The sequence below is a fragment of the Strix aluco genome, chromosome 3 (assembly GCF_031877795.1).
Source record: "Strix aluco isolate bStrAlu1 chromosome 3, bStrAlu1.hap1, whole genome shotgun sequence".
Lineage (NCBI taxonomy): Eukaryota > Metazoa > Chordata > Aves > Strigiformes > Strigidae > Strix > Strix aluco.
Window position 1 is genome coordinate 57,885,877 of NC_133933.1, and position 21,120 is coordinate 57,906,996.

The 21,120-nt window shown below is 35.5% G+C and overlaps 1 protein-coding gene across 4 annotated transcripts in view; it reads right to left on the minus strand.

Moving 5' to 3' along the window:
• Positions 1-1,007: 1,007 nt before the first annotated feature.
• SHPRH (SNF2 histone linker PHD RING helicase) overlaps positions 1,008-21,120 on the minus strand; it is a 56,394-nt gene continuing 36,281 nt past the window's right edge. For 3 of the 4 annotated variants that reach the window (XM_074818692.1, XM_074818693.1, XM_074818694.1), the window contains 11 exons: positions 20,995-21,057; positions 19,642-19,867; positions 16,986-17,129; positions 15,587-15,688; positions 14,702-14,773; positions 12,726-12,914; positions 7,226-7,318; positions 6,612-6,698; positions 5,997-6,175; positions 3,854-3,934; positions 1,008-1,748 (listed from right to left, as the gene is read on the minus strand). In XM_074818692.1, coding sequence (XP_074674793.1) covers positions 1,652-1,748; positions 3,854-3,934; positions 5,997-6,175; positions 6,612-6,698; positions 7,226-7,318; positions 12,726-12,914; positions 14,702-14,773; positions 15,587-15,688; positions 16,986-17,129; positions 19,642-19,867; positions 20,995-21,057 — 1,333 coding nt within the window. In that variant the 3' untranslated portion in view covers positions 1,008-1,651. Of the gene's footprint in view, positions 1,749-3,853; positions 3,935-5,996; positions 6,176-6,611; positions 6,699-7,225; positions 7,319-7,578; positions 7,684-12,725; positions 12,915-14,701; positions 14,774-15,586; positions 15,689-16,985; positions 17,130-19,641; positions 19,868-20,994; positions 21,058-21,120 lie in introns of those variants that run through there. The other variant, XR_012622518.1, reaches the window with a different exon arrangement.

A 21,120-nucleotide genomic window follows, 5' to 3' on the forward strand; every position in this document is an offset into this window, starting at 1 on the left:
TGTAAGACTAACACTATTACAAATATGGGAAATAAAGATACATTGTCTAAATTTACTCAAATAGTCTTTAGAACAAAGTATCTAATTGGTCCAGAAGGACAACACACTATAAATGCCATAAACCCACTTCTTGATACAATATTATTCATGTAAATTCTATTCACATTTGCTGTCAGCAGCAGAAAACTTGTCTACCACGTGGAAAAGCTTAATATCCAAACGGTGCAACTCAAATGTAGTATGACTGAAAAGAGAACTCAAGAAGCTCAATAAGATATGGTAAATCTATTTAGCAGACATGATTAGAGTAAAAATTCTAAGATGAGATTTCTTAAAGGACTCAATTTCAACCTCAAGATTTCTAAAATACACAGAAAACATCGTCTACTGAAACAGTAAATATTGTAATTTGAGGGAAGTAGCCTGTTGTTTATGCATATCCATTTGCCCAGTCTGTAAAGACAAAATTCTGTTTAACATCAACTGCATAACTAAGCTTGCATCTGTAATACCTTCAGAAATTGTTATGGAAATGTGTATCCATGACCTATGCCAAAAGGCTTAAAATTTATCTTGCCTACTTTCAGCAATCTAAAAGTTAGCCTAGATTTGTTTTCTAAACTCTCTGTCAATAGAGATGGGATAGAGTGATCTTGCATATCTAAGGATGAAGTTTCACAAGTTTCATCTCTCTCCACTGACTATCTAACTTAGACTAGGTATCTAATAATTAGACTGCCTACCTTAATTTCATCTATTTTGAGTATTTAGATTGCTGCATCTTTAAGGGGGAGAACTAGACAAAAAAAATCAGTGTGAGAAAACGTACACAACCACCAAATGATTATGAAGTGATCAGCAGCTTAACCAATTAATTTTTTAAAAATTCTGTAATGAATACATTACTTTTTTTTTTAACAAAGCACTAAATTAGTCATGGCTTCAAGAATAAGTGAAAACATGAACAGTAAGTTCAAGTATTTAACTGATTACCAGACCAACACACATCCAAAAAGCATAATTTAATTATCATCATTTTGCAATGAGTAAGCATTAACAATGATTTCTTTAACTGTCACAAATCTTTATGAATATCTAAAAGCCTAATACAAATATCCAAATTATTAGTAAAGATTAGTCATTTAAAGTGTTATCAGTAAGACGTTCAGTAACTCTGCATTAAATGCTAACAAGCCCTTTCTAGAAGAATATTAATGTACAGTCATTCTTTCTAACAATTCTTTGTACAGTAAAAAAAATTAGATTTTAGTGTTTTCTGCTTCTCTTTCCCACCCAACCACCCTCATAGTTTTGCTCTCAGACTGAGCTACTAGCCAATCAAACCTGATGGTAAAAATCCTCTCAGCTAAGGGTCCAAAAATCTCAGTTTTAGCATCCAGCTCAAATGCTCTTTGGGAATAATATCCATGTGTTTGTATAATGTGCAAAGTGCAAGTTTTCTCCAGTGCTATCAGAACTGTGTGCTGCTAAGAACTTCACCACAGAATAAAACAGTAACAAGACTTTCTGATTTCCAATAGCTGTTATGGACAAATGTTAGATGTTTACAGGAATGACAGATCAAGTGGATTATATACCAGTGCTAATTAGGTCATGTACTTTCTGATTTCATTAGGCCAAACCAATGTTTTTACTCAAGTTCTTCAGTTTCCTCTGTAAAAAGGTCAGCCAAGTCTGCCACTGTCAGAACTGAGGCTTCTGACTGTTTCATGGAGGAGCTCGTGTGGCTGTGGGAAAAAGTTGCATGCAGACATCAGAGAAGAATCAACTTAAGTAACAAGCTGTACGCACTGAAGACAGACCACATGGTTCACAGTACAGTAACTGTTCAGCTTTGAAGCTCAGCAGGAAAATACACTTTCTATCACGGAAAATACATACACTGATCAGCTACTTCTCTCGCACATTCTGAGTAAGATACAAAGTCCATCTACTGTCCCTAGCAGTGGTCAACCACAAACACTGCAGAGGCAGCAGAACATGCGATAATCTGCTTTGCCCTCTTAACATTTAAGGGACTGGCTTCACGTTCAAGCATAAGGTTTTATATTACTTTCAAAACATTAGCCCTCACTGGATCATGCAACCACTGTGTATTTATCTGAATTACATATGCCAAAGCAGTGCTATTCTACAGATATAGAAATTGATTAAATCATTCTTTCAAAGCTAAAGCTGAAATCTTTCATAACTACAGCCAAAGATAAGCACATAAATTCTTAGTCTCATAATTTTTAACAGGCAAAAAACTGGAAAAATAACTAATTTTCTTAAACCAAGGCCACCTCCTAGAGTTGTTATGTGTATACAATATAGTTAAAGAGGTACAAGCCTCTTATACTTTCTGCATAAAGAATGTAAATACCACTTTTATTCACAGGATCACAGAATCATCAAGGTTGGAAAAGACCTTGCAGATCACCTAGTCCAACCATTAACCTAACACTGACAGTTCCCAACTACACCATATCCCTAAGCGCTATGTCAACCCAACTCTTAAAAACCTCCAAGGATGGGGACTCCACCACTGTCCTGGGCAGCCCATTCCAACGCCTAACAACCCGTTCTGTAAAGAAATGCTTCCTAATATCCAGTCTAAACCTTCCCTGGCACAACTTGAGGCCATTACCTCTTGTCCTATCGCTTGTTACTTGGTTCAAGAGACTCATCCCCAGCTCTCTGCAACCTCCTTTCAGGTAGTTGTAGAGAGCGATGAGATCTCCCCTCAGCCTCCTCTTCTCCAGACTAAACAATCCCAGTTCCCACAGCCGCTCCTCGTATGACATGTGCTCCAGACCCTTCACCAGCTTCGTTGCCCTTCTCTGGACATGCTCAAGTAATTCAATGTCCTTTTTGTAGTGAGGGGCCCAAAACTGAACACAGTAATCGAGGTGCAGCCTCACCAGTGCCAAGTACAGGGGTAAGATCACTTCCCTGTCCCTGCTGGCCACGCTATTGCTGATACAAGCCAGGACACCATTGGCCTTCTTGGGCACCTGGGCACACTGCTGGCTCATGTTCAGCCGGCTGTGAATCAACACCCCCAGGTCCCTCTCTGACTGGCAGCTCTCCAGCCACTCCTCCCCAAGCCTGTAGCGCTGCTGGGGGTTGTTGTGGCCCAAGTGCAGCAGCCGGCATTTGGCCTTATTGAAACTCCTACAGTTGGCCTTAGCCCATCGCTCCAGCCTGTCCAGGTCTCTCTGCAGAGCCTCCCTACCCTCGAGCAGATCAACACTCCCACCCAACTTGGTGTTGTCTTCCACTCCTACTGTCACTGCTTATAGATTTTGAAAAGATGAACACAGTGAAAAGTGCTTTCTGTGTCTGCACACCAGACTGACTTATGAACTAGCATCTGCACTGACTGCAAAACCAACCAGTGTGACACAGCACTGACAAAGTTTGTAGAATTTAAAAATAATGAAAGAAATAATTAATGTCCTGTATTAGAGCTTATATGCTGTTATTCCATTGGTGGCCTTAGTATCACTCCATTATTTGCAATGCTTTTACACTAAAGGGAAAAGGTAAGCTGAAAAGATAAATCATAACATGTAATTTATTAATTGGGCTTTTATGAAATAAAGTATACAAAATATAACTAAAATATTCCTCATAGAATTAAAATACTTTAAGCTTCAAGTTACTGGAACCGGGTTAAAAGATCAATTTTTAAAGTCTTAAAACTTTTTTGTCCATCAAAACAATTTGAAGGAGAACAGTTAAAGTCTATATATAAGACATTCATACCTAACTGTAATAGAATTATGGTTGAGAACCACCATTTCATTTTCAGTGCAATAATGATCTTTTTAAAAAATTCAACACATACCTTCTATCTACAGTTTTCAGCATAGTCTGCATTCTCTCTTCTATTGTTGCTTTTATCAGGAACCTATGAACAATGGTAGATCTGAATGCATTTAAAAAAAAGAAAACAAGACCAGAAGTGAGCAGAAGTTACGCTGTTACTGTCAAAGTTCAAGAGCACATTTTTGTCTCATACTAATTATTGCAAGAGTGCTGAAAAAATGCCTCTGTATTTTGAGAAAGAAATCAAGGTGATTAACAACTTCCACTGAAATTTAAGGACGTTTAGTGCCTCCCAGAGCACACACTTCCACTTGTCTGGATCACATACTAAATGAATATGAGCTGTATTAACTAAAATCCTAAAGCAGATGCTGGCTGAAGTACTGCTTTCTGTGTCCCTACTATAAACAAACAGCCCTTAAGAGCCTAGCCTGTCATTTAAAGAAATTACTTTGGCCCACTAGTTACATACAATGTTTACACTGCATTGTCACAAATCAGTCCAAGAGACAGAGCTCAGTGTAATGGATAATTAAAGCTCATTCCCAGAGTTTTAACAATATTGTTTGTGAAGCTGGCAAAATTCTGTAAATTTTTTAAAGTCAGTAACTGTAGTCAGTAAACATGTAATTGTGAACACCAGTAAAATATAAACCCCAAAATGACAATAAACATAAAACAAGAACTCCATTTATGAAATTAAAAAAAAAAAGCTGTAATAAAAAAAGAAATGCCAGGCATGAGAAAGTGAAATGGAAAAAAGTCAGATCCAAAGACAAAAATGAGAAATTGCTCCAGGCTCCCCAATAAAACATCTTTCAAGATATGAACCCTTGAAAGTGCTTGGATGCTTTTCAGATCTTAAGCTGAAACTGGCAGGTAACATTACACAGACGAATGCTGGGGGAATACTTTGTGATTGACAGACAGTCTACCCAAAAAAAAGAGAAGTAAGAACTCAACCGAACTGGTAATAGTTACCAGTGAAACCAAACAGAATATTCCTTTATGCTCACTGTATTTGGACACAGCCCTTGTTTCAAATAAGCCTTGCTGAAGCCTTATTCTTAAGAAGTACAGCACTTATTCTTGCTGGTTTTATTGTGAGGTTTTTGCCAGACCTTTTGTGCCAGCATCATGTAAAATTATAATGCAATCAATCTTTCCTATGCACTCACAGTTAATTCAAAAATCTACCAACACACTCAAATATCCACCTGTTCATAAATATTCTTTCACATACATGTTCACTCATGCCCTCTCACTTTGCCTCCATTTCCAGAACACAAACCACACTATTATTCTAGAATATAATTATTCCAGAATTTATTCCAGCTATTTTTCTTCTTCATGTGCTGGGTTTTAAAATTATTTTTTCAAGTGACATGAAACCTAAGGAAAAACATACAGCTCTTATCTGTTCAGGACAAACTTTCCAAAACCTTTGTTAAGCGTTCAGTACTATTCATGTAAAATCTACAACACTGAAACAAGAGATATGCAAACTCATTAATGTCTTCAAAAAGATTTAGACAGGGGTGAGGGCAGAACTGTGGTTTAATAATTTATCAGTTCTAAAGAATGTGTGTTACAACTTTCTTTTTGGAAAAAGCAAACCAAACTAAAACAAAAAAACACCCCAAAACCCCCTAACAACTTACGCAGCTCCTAATCTGGAGCTGGGAATGACCAGCTAGGAGCCCCTCAAGGAAACTAGGAAGGGCCATACCTGAACTTCGCCACATAGGACATAAATGGTGAGTTGCTCAGACCTGCAAAGGTAAGACATTTCTGGACATGCTTACAAGCAGAACTTCAAAGTTAAGAAATAAGGCATCAATAGCATGAATAAAATATGGCAGCAGCTGAACAAGGTTTTTCAGGATTTTTGACTCGAGAGCCTACACTCTTCCTAAATACCTAAATGCAATTTGTTTCTGCTTCTTACCTCTGTTGCGAAAAAGGACTACACATTGGGTATTTTTTGCAAACTTTTACTTTTATTTTTCTGTCCCTTATATGATCATCTTTAAAAACAGGATTCCTATGAATACTCTCATGTCCAAAATTGAGAAGTTCAGTGAACTAGATTTATTCTGATTACAGTATGCAGTTCTATTCTGGACCACATCTAAACCACTCAATGTAATTTTAACTCTTACTTTGTTTGGCCAATACGATGTACTCTGCCAATGGCCTGTAGTTCATGTGCAGGATTCAGAATGGGTTCCACAAGCAGAACATGAGTTGCTTCAATGATGTTTAGTCCATTGGAACCAGTGTGAAGAGGCAGCAGCAAAATATTGATGTTGGGATCATATTTAAATGCAGAGAGATTTTCCTAAAAGGCAAACATCACAGGAGCATAACAAAGGTTCCTCAGTAAAGAGTGTGGGGGACATCTCTATATTTTCAAGAAATTACAGCAGTTACTACAGACAATCTTGCAGCCTGACTGACCTAAGACCTGTCATCCCAGAACAGATACTCGACAGATATCAGGAAGACAAGAACTTCCTGTAACACTGATCAGTGTGTCTCATCCTTAATATCCATGCCAACACTTCTTTCTCAGAAGTGAATGTAGTGTTTATCTCCAAAGGCTTTAAACTGTAGCTTTTTGTGATTATGATTTTTAGAATTAATGAGTTAGGTATCAAAGCTTCTGCCAAACGAATTTGCTGCTCTTACAGTTTCTCAAATGAAGCAATGAAGTAAAAGGATCAAACTATTTTTCCCCACTGAAAATAATTTTAAGAAAGATATTCTTTATGTACCTGAAATTTATTAATTCCATTGATCTGAGAAAAAATCATATTGTTGTCATACAAAGCTTTTGAAATTATGTCCAACACATCTTGCCACTGTAAAAAAACAAACACACAATACAATAAAAGTAACTCAACATTACAAACAGCAATGACAACTAAAATATACTAATTAACTTCCCTAAGAAAGAGTAGAGAAAAAGGCCATTCAAAATACTAGCATTTGCAATTTAAAAAAAAGAAGAAAATGTGTGCCATGAACTGAATCTTTCATAAAACTAAGTAACAAATGTAACTAAAAAGATCAGATTGAATAAGAGAAATTGGTAGCCAAAGTTTTACAATGTATTAAAAATATCTAGACATTACATTTAAAAATATCTAGAATATCTAATGCTCCCATATAAATCTGTTTGTCCTTTAAAGCAACAAGCTTTTACATCTGTTGACTATGATCATTGTTCATGTCCCAGTTACATTAACTGCCCTACAAATTCTCAAAACAATCAAGTGGCTGTACAGAGTGATTCGACATCTTGGTAGCTAAACTAATTCCTGAAAATATTATGACAGCTTTAAACTCACACACACACAAAGACAAGACAGAAAATGGTTATTAATACCGTTGAGAAAACTAAGGATTTAGCCCCTGGATCTTTAAATTGAATTCTCTTCAGTGTTCGGACCACAGCTTCCACTTTGGTGGAGTGACTTCCCTTCAAAAAGTCAAAGCAGCGCATTAGTAAAACAGGATATTAAACAACTCCTTCTGCATTCATTGCTTTATTAAATAATGTTATATTAGGACTCTTACGTATCTTACACAAATTTAAAAATTAGCAGCCTGAAGGAAGGGCAGGTTAAGTAGCACTGAACTGCTTTTATACCTCCCTTATAATGCACGGCTATAGGGTCAGCGGTGTATTAATGCACGTGCAGTACATGGAAGAATGAAGTGCCACACAAATACACCTACCTAGTTCTGCATGAGGCAGAATGGATAGCCCAAGCAGTGCAGATGCACCAAACATGTCAGTTAGGCCTCCTGAGGTTTAACTTGGTGGCACAATCTTCAAAGAACCTTCCAAAAGAACATTTAAATTTCCCTCCCTTCACACCTCTTGAAAACTGGCAATGAAAAAAAAAAACCAAAACAACCAACCAAACAAAATATCTATCTGAACACTATTTTGGTTGATTTTGTTTCTCACTCTGGCAACATCAAACATATTCTCATACTGTGAAGCTTGTTAATTATATTTAAAATAATAAGAATTTGGTAAATTGAATTAATTCTTGAAGGATTGTGCACTGCAATGAAAACATGTTCACACTCTGCATTCGGAAGTATTTCAGTGCTTACTGAATTCATTAATTACATTCTACTACATTCTACTTCTTGTCCACTTTGATTTCTGTACTCCTCCCTTTCCCCATAATTTGGGAAGAGGATTCCAAGAAAGAGTTCTTTAGTATCTCCCTCTATTTCCTTCAGTATGTACCTGTATTACAGCAATTTCACCTAATGTGTTTTTTTTAAGAAGCCCTTATTTAATTCCTTACTGGTTCTTACATGCATAGTAATTTCAAGCTGCACTAGATTCAGCTGGACAATAAAATTGTTTTATTTCTGTCTGCACCTGTCATCTGAACATTGAATTAACTATGTTGGCTTGCTACGATGACAGATCAAATTTACTGAAGTTATGCTGCTTGCAGAATTGATGGCGAAGGATGTCAGCAGACTAAGCACAAGTTGGGAACCAATGCTGGGCTGCTTGACCATTCATACATTATGCAGCTAAATGAATGCTCCAGTGGTCCAGAAATGCAGGTGAAAGACCTTCTGCAGACTGTTTTACCAAAGGCTGCAGTAAGCAGCACCATTTTATTTCCCAGTGTCTTCCATAGTGACTCTGTGTAACAGACATAGAAATAAACCAGCTTTTTTCATGTCAACTCTGCTGCACCTGGTAGACATTAACACTGTTTCCAAAAGTCAGACAGACAATTAAAAATGCATATGTCAGTAGATGTTATGATCTGCAGAGCTGAATGACGTATTTGCAGCCCTACAGCAGCTGCCCGCCAATCATAACCACCTACAGTTAGGAGATCCAAGACTAACTTCTGGTATTTCCCACATATTCCAGGGTCATTTATGTGCTTTTCTAATACCATTCATCTCTTACTCAGTGATGACAATTCTGGCTAATCTGCTCTGATTGTCTTTTCCTCAGAACCTTTTTTGGACCTCACCATAGGTCCTATTTTTCCCTGCTATAAGAGATAGTAGCTTTAGCCACTGTTGTTGATTTTTCCACCATTCAGACTTCCTGTGACTCAGGTGTTACAAATGTGACTTTGTACAAGGTCAGTCAGAGGAACTATGGTGAAGAAAAGAACACCACAATGACCAAAGTCATTACAGTCTTTTTGCTCTATTTTTTAGCCAAGATAACAAATGTGCAAAGTTCTCCATCCCTCCACTTACATTATATTAAACACACTATATATATTAGACTTGTCATTGAACTAACAATTGACTAAAGCTTTGGTTCACAGCACACAAGAAATTTCAATTTTGTTCTCAATATTTATGGAGAGATGAAACCGACAAAAGAACCCTTGATATTATATGAGTTCTCTGTTTTCAGTCTGTCTTTAAAAGAATGTTACCCCACTGAATACCCATACACCTTGAGTTTGTAATTTTCTTGAATATACAGATGAGTATTTACAAACAGATTAGCTAGTTGTAATTAATTATGGAACAGCACACATTAGAATCAGAACTACCCTCTAACAAACAAATTCTGTCTCAGATGACAGGCTGGCAATACCCACTGTAATACTGACTGGACACTGGAAGCTTTTACAGAACCAAAACATGCAGGGATGCCAGTAATATCCCCCTCTCAGTATAAAATGCTTCCATTTACAGTAGTCCTTTTGCATCTAAGGCATTAACTTAAGATGGCTAGTGCTGGTACAATAAAGAACAAGATGTACATAACAGAAGAAAAAAAAATAAAATAAGGGTACTGAATACTGAGACCAGAGACTGAGAAAGTTCAGATGAAAATATAAACGCTGAATAAAACACACAATTTTCATATATATACTGCGAGATATTGATCTTAATTCAGTATTCTATAGAAACCATAGTAACTTATTCTTTGTTAACTGTCCTTAAGGGAATATGAGACAGAAATTTTTATTTTTATCAATGCTACTTGTTTTGATAGTACATTCAGTGAAGCTGCAGTATAAATTGTTCATTTTTCATGAAATAAGAATGGGCCTTGCTCAAGATGACGTGCAAATTCATACAGAATTAAAATTTTTGCTTTGCCTGAAGTTTTTGATGCAGAAATACTTCAAGAGAACACTACAACTCTTTACACGGAACAGTAGATGACATGCTTCTTTTGTTTTATTTACGAAATGTAATTATTCTATTTATTTTTTAATGTAATTTATGAAACATGTTTGAAATTTTGTTAGAAACATGGTGGTATCTCTAAACCCTGAGGAAATAATCTGTTAAAAAACATGTATGAAGCAAGGTCCTAATAACTAGCACTTCAAAAATATAGCCTATTTACTCCCCCTGGTGCCACATGATGTCAACTACTTCAAATCTATTAATTTGATTTAGGAAGCATCTACTCATAAAACAGAATTCCAGTTGTCCAGGGAGGCTGACGTAACTAGTGTGAACGTGGTAGCATTGACTTCAGTACAGGCCAGCAACCCTAATATAGCTGCAAGGTTCAAGAAGACTTGCACAGATACCATGGAACTCTTTGTCAGCACATTTCGTTATCACTTTTAACTGTACTATCCAGATTAAAACTACGATTGGTATGTCCAACTCTGTATTATAATCATGTTTTAATTAAAGATAGCAGTATCATCTAAATCAATATATTACCAATATTAGCCTTTTACCTTTGCATTTTAGTCCAGAATCCTCTATTTTTTTCCCACAACTGCAATAACCACAGTTTTTTGGTTTAACAGTATTCTATAACAGATTTGTGCAAGCAAAAATATACCTATGCATTACATATGTGTCAGTATTACTGAAGACTCACGGAGATACTGTCTCTTCCTCCATCCCTGCCTTCAACCCAATGAAAATCCTCTGTTACCAAGAAAAGTAGATAAAGCAGTGCAATCAGGACTGATTTCCTACACATTTGTGTCTAGAAGTTCATTAACTTTTGTCATTAGGAAGGCACACAGGTTACACAAATAAAGTTTCCCCTACAAACTTGAACTTTAAGATATCTTTTGTAGTAAGGGGAAAGTCAAGCCACAGTATTTTGCTAAGTAGGAGGCATACTTTATGCGTATGGCTATTTTAATAAGACTTGTAGACAGTGAATTACCTTTGAAACCTCAGACTCTCTCTCAAGATGTTTGAAAAGATCTTATGGGTTGCTAAATTAAGGAAGAGGTCTAAGATAGTACAATGAAAAGACCTTATTCTCCTCAGAAAGTCATGCTAAAAGGAATAAACACAGAAACTCACAGTGGAGAATACAGCTACCAGCCTTCAACAAAGCTGTACATTGTCAGTAAAAAGCCTTGAGAAAGAAATTGCCCAGCCAGGAAGCTGTTTTAAGACCAGCAGTCACTCTTTATTCAACAATCATCGTATCAGTAGGTAAATATATCGAGTCAGTGAGGCTTTAACCAAATACCAACAAGTTTAAAATGCAGATAGGAAAGAAACACTAATAGTTTTTCCAAAGTTTTTCTTCTGATTTTTCAAACAAAACCCAACAAAAAACCCCAGAAAGAATACTTGAAGAGTATCCAGCTGCAGAGAGTCAACACTCATCTAGAACACCAAGAAAAAGCTTATACCACACAACTAGATCAAAAGAATTGGGGATGAGCTTGAATAAAGTGGCCTCACAACCATGTTATTGATGATACACTTACAGGGAAAAGAAAAGAGAATGTCCCCAACATCACACCAGAGAAACCTTTCTTCAAAGAACAAATTCATGGTCAACAGGTTCCAATTAAAAGCATTGTTTATGATAAATAATATTTTATGGGATTAATTTTTTTCTATTTTCTTTACTGTGATTTGATTTATTACTGAATAAACTTTGGGTCAAGTTACTGAATATACTCATTAGAACCTGTCCAGTAATTTATTATTAGACAAGTTAGAAGGAGGAAGCATAGATATAAACTCCCTTCAGGTTTTAATGTTCATTCACCCCTATTGGTTTTTTTTCCTCATAATTATGGTTTGTATAGCAGACAATATTACACAGGTATGCAAAATGCAAAACAACTACTCTACTTCTTGGGTAGCTCAAGAAACATTCCAGACGACTAATTTTAATCAGGAGTTAAGTTCTCTGGCTAACAATGAAGACTTATCAATTTAAAATATTTACATTATCCTAACAGCCTTATAGTACAGGCAGCTTTCTCAAACCACTCATTTCAAACAAACATAGCAAAACCGTAACTCCAAAGCGCCTCATCTCTCCTTAGCTACAAAAAAGCCAGGAGCACCACAACAACAAAAAAAGCCCAACTAATCACCTGCATATAAACAGCATTTATTTCTACCCAGTGTCAAATGAGTAAAAACCAAAACTAAAGCTCATCAAAAGCTGTCGTCCCTCTCTCCCTCCCCCCCAAGATAGCAGTACATTAACAGATGTGTAATTTTGTAACTCACATACAAGGCTATTCCTCAGGCACATTTAAACAGTGGGTGTTAAAAAGATACCCTCTTTCACACTATTTCTTTTCATGTTTTGTTTCCAAAACTCTTAAGTTATGAAAAGGATAAGTAAAAAAAAAAAAAACTCTAAACAAACTAAAAACCTTTCACTTGACATGAAAATGTGTGTCCTTCCTTGGGGAAAAATGCAGAAACATTGATTACACTGCAAGAAAGGCCTATATAAATCATGTCCAATTTAAAAGAAAAAGTACTATACCTGTTATAAATAAAACAAATTATAAAAGTGAACCTACTTATAAAATGATATGCTAGATTTGTCTGCCTAAATGCAGTATGCAACAAAACACAAATATGCACCGCTGAAAGCTTGCGCCACAAAGCTCATATAAACAACATACCTTTACAGGAATATCATCCTCCTGATTTGCGGTTTCTGCAGTGAAGACATATGATATTTCTTTATGAGATGTTGTCTGCCTGCAAATGGCACATTTAATTGAGCTCCGGCGGGTGCCAACGCTGTACTGTTCTATGATGATAGCTATACACTCATTACAAAAACAGTGTCCACACGTCAGCACTGCCCACTATGCAGGGAATTAAAAGAAACCAACATAGCACAGTATCAGTTTTGGATCAATGCAAAAGAAAAACAGTGCACTAATACATGGTAAACTACATTTTCATAAAAACGTTACTTTATTTTCACAAAACTCATCAGATAAAAATTAAAGAATTTTAGAATCTTTAGCACTCCAGCTGCTAAAAAGCCTGGATTTCAAAGTCTTCCCGCACAGAAAGATTCATGATCCACAGAAGTTCTCTGCATTTATTGTTCAGTTTTTGCATTTTCGCTGTTTTAAACTTGATGAAAGACATTAGTCTTTCATTTCTATGAATGAGACTATTCTTAATGCATAGATTAAGTACACAGATTAAGTATTTACAACATTTTTTGAACAATTACACAAATGTTTGTATTGTCCTTCTATAAAAGTCTTTATCTATATATTCATACTAGATCAGTCTTTATTAAAGAAGTCCTAAAGAAAGTGCCTTTATTTTTACCTATTGTCAAATCATAGATGTCTTTGGATTTAGGAAGAAAGAAGATTTTGAAGAGATACATTTTTTTGACAGAATGCATTAGAAACAAAACACTGCATTGCAGAAGCTGTTCTTCCTTTGCGGGCCTAGAACATCTTCTTATGACCTTCCATAACAGAGAATTTGTAAACCAGTGCTTCTGCACCTAGAAATAATGTCATACTCTGTACTAGTCTGTTCTAGAGGCCATTCCAAGTGGGAAAAAAAACAGTTTTCATGGGTCCAGGCAGCAGAGGGAATTGACTGAATGCCTGATTATCAAGCGAAAGATCTTTTAGGCTTTGTAATGTTCCTTCAAACATGCAGCAACGGGATGCAAAGAATTTTAAAAGTTCCTTGGAACATGATGGCTACTATCATCTAAAGTGGCAGTCTCAGCCAAAGTTAAAGAAAAGATTATTTTTCCTTTCAGTGAGCTCCTCCAACTCAGAGATGAAGCATATTGGCAGTTAATAGGGCAAACAACTGTTCTCTGTAAAATCCTGTATCACCCTTGGAAGAAGGGCACAGAGGAGATTTTGGAAACGTGGCAGGACACTGGTTCATGCTTACACATATCTCTAAAGCTAGCAGAAGCTAAAACACCTTAAAATAGCTACCCTAAGAAAGGAGCCAATTTAGTTTGACTGTACAGGAGTTCTTTCATGTTTTTACCTAATGCATGGTAAGTAAAGTATAAATTATGGCTTTGCACTTTATGATATAAATCAGTTTTGATTAAATCTCACTTAGATTTCAATTCCTGCAGTTCAACAGGTAAGTAGTGGGGAAAGAAATCCAGATTGTAGTCTTTATTCTATTGGTTTTTACTACTGTTTAAATAGCTAATACCCATTTCTTTAAAGGCTAGAAGAAAAAAAAAATACTATCAATAAGAGCAGTTACAGTAAAATACAACAGTATATACAGAAGCTTATCTATTGCTTCATTCTATTAGCTTATAAATGGCAAAGAAATTTTTCTGAGAAAATTATGAAAGCAAAACTTTAGAGTTATAAAACAATCAGCAACACACATTTTTGAACACTTTTGTCCAAACACTTAAGCAGATTTCAACAGCTAAAGGCAGTAGAGGTGCTTGCATCTAAGCAAGATGTTATTTCAGTGTTTCAGTGGAAAGGCTGGCTGGTGCATTGCAGGAAAGGGCTTATTTCTCCTGTTTCAATACAATGTTCATTTGAAATCAGATGTTGAAAAGTCAACATACAACTGACTCAGATCTAGGTAAAGATGTTCTAAAACCAAAACTGCTGACTCAATATCTTACCTGTTTTCCCAGTTGACGTGCACAGATCGGACATGGTTCTGGGTTAACTCCCCCAGTAGTTTTATCCTGAGACTATAAAGCAGAAAAAAATATAAACTTTGTGTTTCAACAAATAAAAAAGTTGTTCTATATTTAGAACAAGCTTCTAGAAAAAATTAATAATGAAGTCCTTAAAAAAACCTGTGTGAGCAAATTAAAAAACATCATAAATAAATAAGTCTACCTTGAGGATTTAAAAAAAAATATGTAATTTATGGTAAGTAGAAGCAGCACTGATCATACTGCAGTTCTTCAGATACCATCTGTGTCTACTACAGCTTTGAAAAATCCTAGTATAATACAAGCTTCAGACAAGAAACTCCTCATATTTTCTAACAGCTCCACATTGTTGTAAAAACAATTAAACATACTTAATCATGCTTAACTATGCTTACTTCAGTGTAATCGTACTTACTTGAGCACTATGATTAAAGTAACATAACATACATTAGGTTTGTCTAGTTTTTTTACACTTATTTAACCTACAGACCCGCTTGTCCTCTGTTTAAGAAGGTAAGCTCTTTGTAAAATAGCAAGGGTATGCAGAGAGGTACATAATTTTACAAAGCTTCTACTAAACATGGCCCAGTTAGTTGTAATGAAATTCAGTGTTCAGTTGTTCTGTAGTCATAAAGTTATTTATTATATATTTTGGCTATTTTCTTAATTACAGTTATAAAACTATGCACTAGTTTTAGATGGTTAAAATGCTCAACACGTAATGAATCTTTACATAAAATACATTTTCTTTAAAATGTAAGTTTTAAATAAAAATAATGGTAGGTTTCTTCCACTAGGTAAATAGAATGCATCACTTTGGTAAAGACCAAGAACTGTAAACCTTACTTTCTCCAGATTAGTGAGATACAGGAGTTGTCCTAATTTCTTTTGAAGCTGTGATTTGGCAACTGCCTTGTCATTCAAAAGTTTCACTCGGTTTTGCTCTACCTATGGAAACAGTATTAAACACATATTAAAAAAAGAAAAAAAATAGTTAAGTTTTACAATAAAGCTTAAATTAATTTTCTGGCAAAATTCAACTGAATAATTTATTGGGGACAGACAGAAGAACAGCTCATGCTGTAAACTTAAGACGTGCTTCTCCCCAGGCAAAATTGATTATTTATTCCTTTCCTGTACCCAGTATGAACACAGTACTGTGAACAGGCTGAGACCCAGGAGGTATCCAAACTTGCTCCTTTTTGGTTTATTTGCATTACTGGCTCTTCCCAGAGACAAAACCAATTTAAAAGTAACTTAGTCTTTTAAAAGCTTCTTTCAAATTTCATTCAATTTATCATCTATTTGCTTAGTCAAATAGATCCTAGACTCTACTGCTGGTTCCAAAAACAATGTGTAAGAAACAATTAATTACTTTCTTTATACTTCTTAGAAGACTTCACTTTTCATTTAACCTACACAAAGATAGAAACATCAAGCTGACTCCTTTTTAGATTAATTACAGTTGGCAGTGGTATTACTGCGGAAGAGGCAAGCACCCAAAAGATGAAGGCCAAAGTAATGCATGTTTCTTTTATGGTTGCAAATATATACATAAATCTTAGACTTTGTTAAACATTTGTTAAGTCTCCATTTTAAAAGTTGCTTTAATACAGAGATGAAAATCTATTTCCCTACATTAAAAAAAAGAAGCACTTTTATCTAACACTGAATCTCAATAAAAAAAAGCACAAAATGTTTCTATTGAAAACATATTTCTATTGGTGAAAAAAAGAAAAAAATTAAGAGGTTAAATCAACCCAGCATGGTCTTTATGTTCATGAACAGAAAGTATCTCTGAGGTGGCTCAGAAATTCCAAGATATTGAAAAAAGATTTGTCTTTTAGGTTTTCACTGCTGGTTTTAGGTCCTTGTGGAAAGTAGCAATATGGGTGAGAAATCAGGTCAACTTGATTTTTAACACCAGCTTGGAAAACTGGGCAAATTGTAGAGAAAGGTCTCAGAGCCTTCACCTGCTGCTGAAAGGACAGCAGTGTTTTGGAAACATGCCACTCTTACAGTCAGAAGGCTGACAAAAATATATCAAAATAAGAGTTATAAGCTCAAAAAGGCCCATACACCGAATATAGAAATATATAGGAACTCTTTACTCCACCAAGGCTTTCTGAAATGAAAACAGAGGCATATTCTAGACCTTACACATAGATCTAGATACAGCTTTTATCTTTGTAGGAGGTAGATTCTTTCAGGAAAAAACCCATTTCTTTCCTGCCAAGTACTTTACCTCATGCGGTTCTATGATGTGGAGAACTGGTGGATTTGGTTTCGGCTCATCAGGATGACGCACTCTCAGCCGTTCTGTAGCCATTGCCAGCTCATCAATAGCAGACACATGATCCCTAAGTACCATCCAATATTCATGAAGTAACTGTAAGAAAAGCCCACACAAATTAGTAGAACTGCGTTGAGTTCCCTTTATATGACTCTACCATACAATATATAACGTGAGAATCTTTTTGGAGTAAGGGATAATATTTTTTTATAGTAATTCACACAACAACAAATGATGAAGGAAAACAAACAGTATAGAGATCATCTTGCCTACTTTCTTCTCCAGCCTCTTTATGAAAAACTATAAATAGCTGTCTCATTTCTTCTACAACTATTACAATAACTAATGAAACTAAAAATTCAGAAACAAAATGCCTTACAAGACTAAGCAAATGCTGAATAAAATAAGGAAAAATGATTAAGCAATTTTAAACAGGTAGCTATTATAGTACTAAGACTGCTTCTTAAAGATGAAGCAAGTTTTAAAGAAATGTTAACAATTTGAGTGGTCTCCATAAAGGCACAGACAAGCACAAGGTGAAGATAACATCAGATTCAATTATCCCAAGAAAAAGTAAATTCTGGCTTTCTACAACAGAAATGGCTACAACTGGAAGTATACTATACATATAAACTGACACTATTTCTCAATTACTGATAATACTGTAAGATATTTCTTCCCAAGCTTTCCACTATTTACATACTTATAAAAAAATCTTTAGTGATCTGACTGAAATTCTAAGACCTTTTGCAAATGCCAAAAATTATTATTTGTTGATTTCTGATTTTTCAATTTTAAAGATATTTCTAAACACTCAGTTGCTGAAGGGTGTGTTGGTTGTTTGGAGTTTTTCTTTTAGCTCAAGAAAGATTACTGAAGCATTTGTTTTGAGCTATGCCTAGATTACAAACATAAAATTGCTGTTTATTAAACCTGGTATACCGGGTAAGGACAGAAGATAAACTGAAAGGTGCTTACTCCCCCAAAACTGAAGAAACTAAACTAAAATAAGGGAGAAACTAAGCCAAAAAAAAAAGGCAAAAAAATTGGCAGCTTGTTTTAGATTTAAGGGTTATTTTACAGAGTATCATCCCTGTAGCTCAATGTAGATTATAGTATGGACAACTGAATCAGTATTTCCAAGTCACAACAGATAGAATCATAAAGGAACTATTCTCATTGGCATATTAGTCCCACCTTTTGTTTCCTAAAGTAAAAGGACACAAAGGGACTGCATTCCCAACTTGCAGCAGAAAATCCCCAACATATAGCAATGCCTTTGTAACTGGTACCTTATGTCCTTTTGTGAACTGCTACACGCCAAGGACATAAAATAACGAAGCATGAGAACAGCTAAGGTCATTACTCTCCAATCAGCATTTTGGTACCATGACCCAATTTTGTGAAAACAGTGCAACTTGATGTGTTTAATAACTTTAACTATCAGATATCTAAATGCTGATTGAGATGTCATTTTGTTTAAAAATGTTTTGCACTGTGTTACACTGTAAGCTAGTAATTTTTTTAAGACAGCTCCAGATTAAGTCCCACTCCTAAATCACGCTACCAATTTGAGGTAAGTAGGTGATCAGTAATCAAGTTTGCTAAAAAAAACAAAGACAGACTGAATTCCATTAGTTAATTTAAGGTACATAAAGTAAATCACTCTCAAGAATATCTTCTCTTCTTCTACGGGCTAAAGCTAATAACAAATGATTAAATTCTTGGATAGTATAGTTCTACAAGAAAAACTGCTTTTTCAGAACCTCCTTGGAAAAAGCAAGTTAAGTGACAGTTTCCTAGAACCATGAAACAGAAGGCCTGGGAGAAAGATCACAGGGGTGAAAACCCTTCAAGAAACAGGAATCTCCTCTGATGTCAGACTGGGAAAAAAAAAGCGTACAAAAGAGTCAATAAATCTGACACCAGCGTACCAAGCATGTTCTACTGAAGCTGAAGCCTGTGTTAATTAAAAATTACGAGAAGCATTCAAGAGAAAACACTTTTGGTTACACCTAAGCTGTAAGAGAGGATGAGACCCTTTCGTGCAACAGCTCTCTCCCCTTCTCCATCACTGGTACGTATTCACTGCAAGGGAACACAGGCACACAGGGATATATAAAGAAACCCACAGTATACTCCTTTAGTTCTCTCTGATCTGAACAACAGGAGACTAATTATTTCAGGTTATACTGTGTAGTAAACAAAACCCAGGAAATAAAGCAATAGTGAAAGGACATCTGTAGCCAACACAAGACTGAGGGTAAACTGAATTACAGAATGGACCAACGTTTGATTTGCTGAGTCTTGCTACATTCTGATTTAAGTAAACAGATAAACACATTTAATTATATCTGTATATTGTCTTAATAGATGCAATTACACAGCTTACTAATTTGCTTAGCAGCCAGTATAGCTTTTAGAAACTCTTTAATCATATATAAACGCTTTAAAATCAAATCCTGTATTAAGTACTGTGAAAAAGCTTTGTGTAGGCAAACCCTAATTTCAGGAATACAAATTAGATTTGTTCATATTCAGCTTAAATTTGTTTATATTACATTGAATGGACTACACAACTGTTCCATCACCATCTCATTTACTGTACCTTATATTCCTTTTTCCACGCTTCAAAGAGTTCCAGAAATACGCTGCCTTCTTCGGTTAGCTTAACATCCATTCGGTGAGCTTTGGCAAAGGAGAGAATAGCTTTCAAGGCACGTTCAGTTTCACTGGTCGCCCACAGTCCTCTGCTCGTGGTGGGCAAACGGTCATCAACAAGCCCTTCTTCATCTTCTATCATCTCCTCAAATATTGCCATTTGGCCTTTAACACTTAAAAACAAACCCAACATGATACTTATCACTGATTTTGTACTTCCACATCCATTTCTATTTATTCACCATATATTTCAGCCTTCTAATATTTGATTAAAGGATGAAGCAAACCAAACAAACAGCTGTTTTACTACTTGATATCCCAAAAGCTTGCTTTGAACACAGTGACCTCAATATCAGCAATGAAATCATGTACAGGCCATTTTGTCACCTCAAAATCATCAGTAGCTTATGCATCTTGATTATCTTTCAGTAGTTATTAGTCATTAATGTCACATTCATTTAAAAAATTTGGAATTCTGAATTCTAAAATCAGCAAGAGTTGCAGTTAAGCTCTGATGCGAAATTTGCTGTGTATTGCACTATTTAAGAACACTACAGCTTCCCAGTTCCCTCCTTGACAAATAATGCTAATTCAGAAACACACTAACGTTTCCTAGTGATTCCAGAAATCATTAGGTAACAGAGCTCTCACTGGTAAAGACTTTTCAAAATGTTTTCTCAGTGACCTCAAGATTTTTGCATCCAATTTTGACACTGCGAGGCATATAAGAGATAAAATTCAAAGAGAAAGCATGCAGAGGGCTGTAATCTATGCCTCTCACCACTGTCCCCTATGCATACTTCTCTCACACCATACGCTGGTGCAACCCTTCTTTCAGCTCACAGCTGCATTCATGCCTGAAATTTCCTCTCTCATTGTAGCTTTAGTCAAATTTTGTTACTTTATGAATTATACAGAAATAAAAAAATAAATCTATGAACGAGTATAGTAGTATACCACTTGCAACTGGACTGCAAATAAATATTTGCACAAACAGGAATATGCATGTAATTAGCATACTTGTATTTACTCAGGCACTTTCTGAACACTTCAACCCTTCATTTCAAATGTATGGTCATATTATAGCAGCTTGAGAAAAAGTGGCATGTATTTTATGCAACTTTTAAAAATTAAATTTATATAGAAAATTAAACCTAATTAAATTACTACCAAGGCCACTAGCAAGAAGTTGCTGTAATGCATTCATAAAGTTATTTCAGAAAGCTTAAAGTAGAAAATGTAAAACAAACCAACTTTCACTTTTTTTAATAGTGAGAAGTTTATAAAGCTATAAACTTACGTATGAGAAAAGAGCTTTGACTCGTATTCTGTGAACAACTCATCAGCCTTACAGAAGACACAGCTGCAATACAGAAGATTAAAAACAGAAGCACTCAGAATTTTATCAGAAACCAAAGTAATTCCT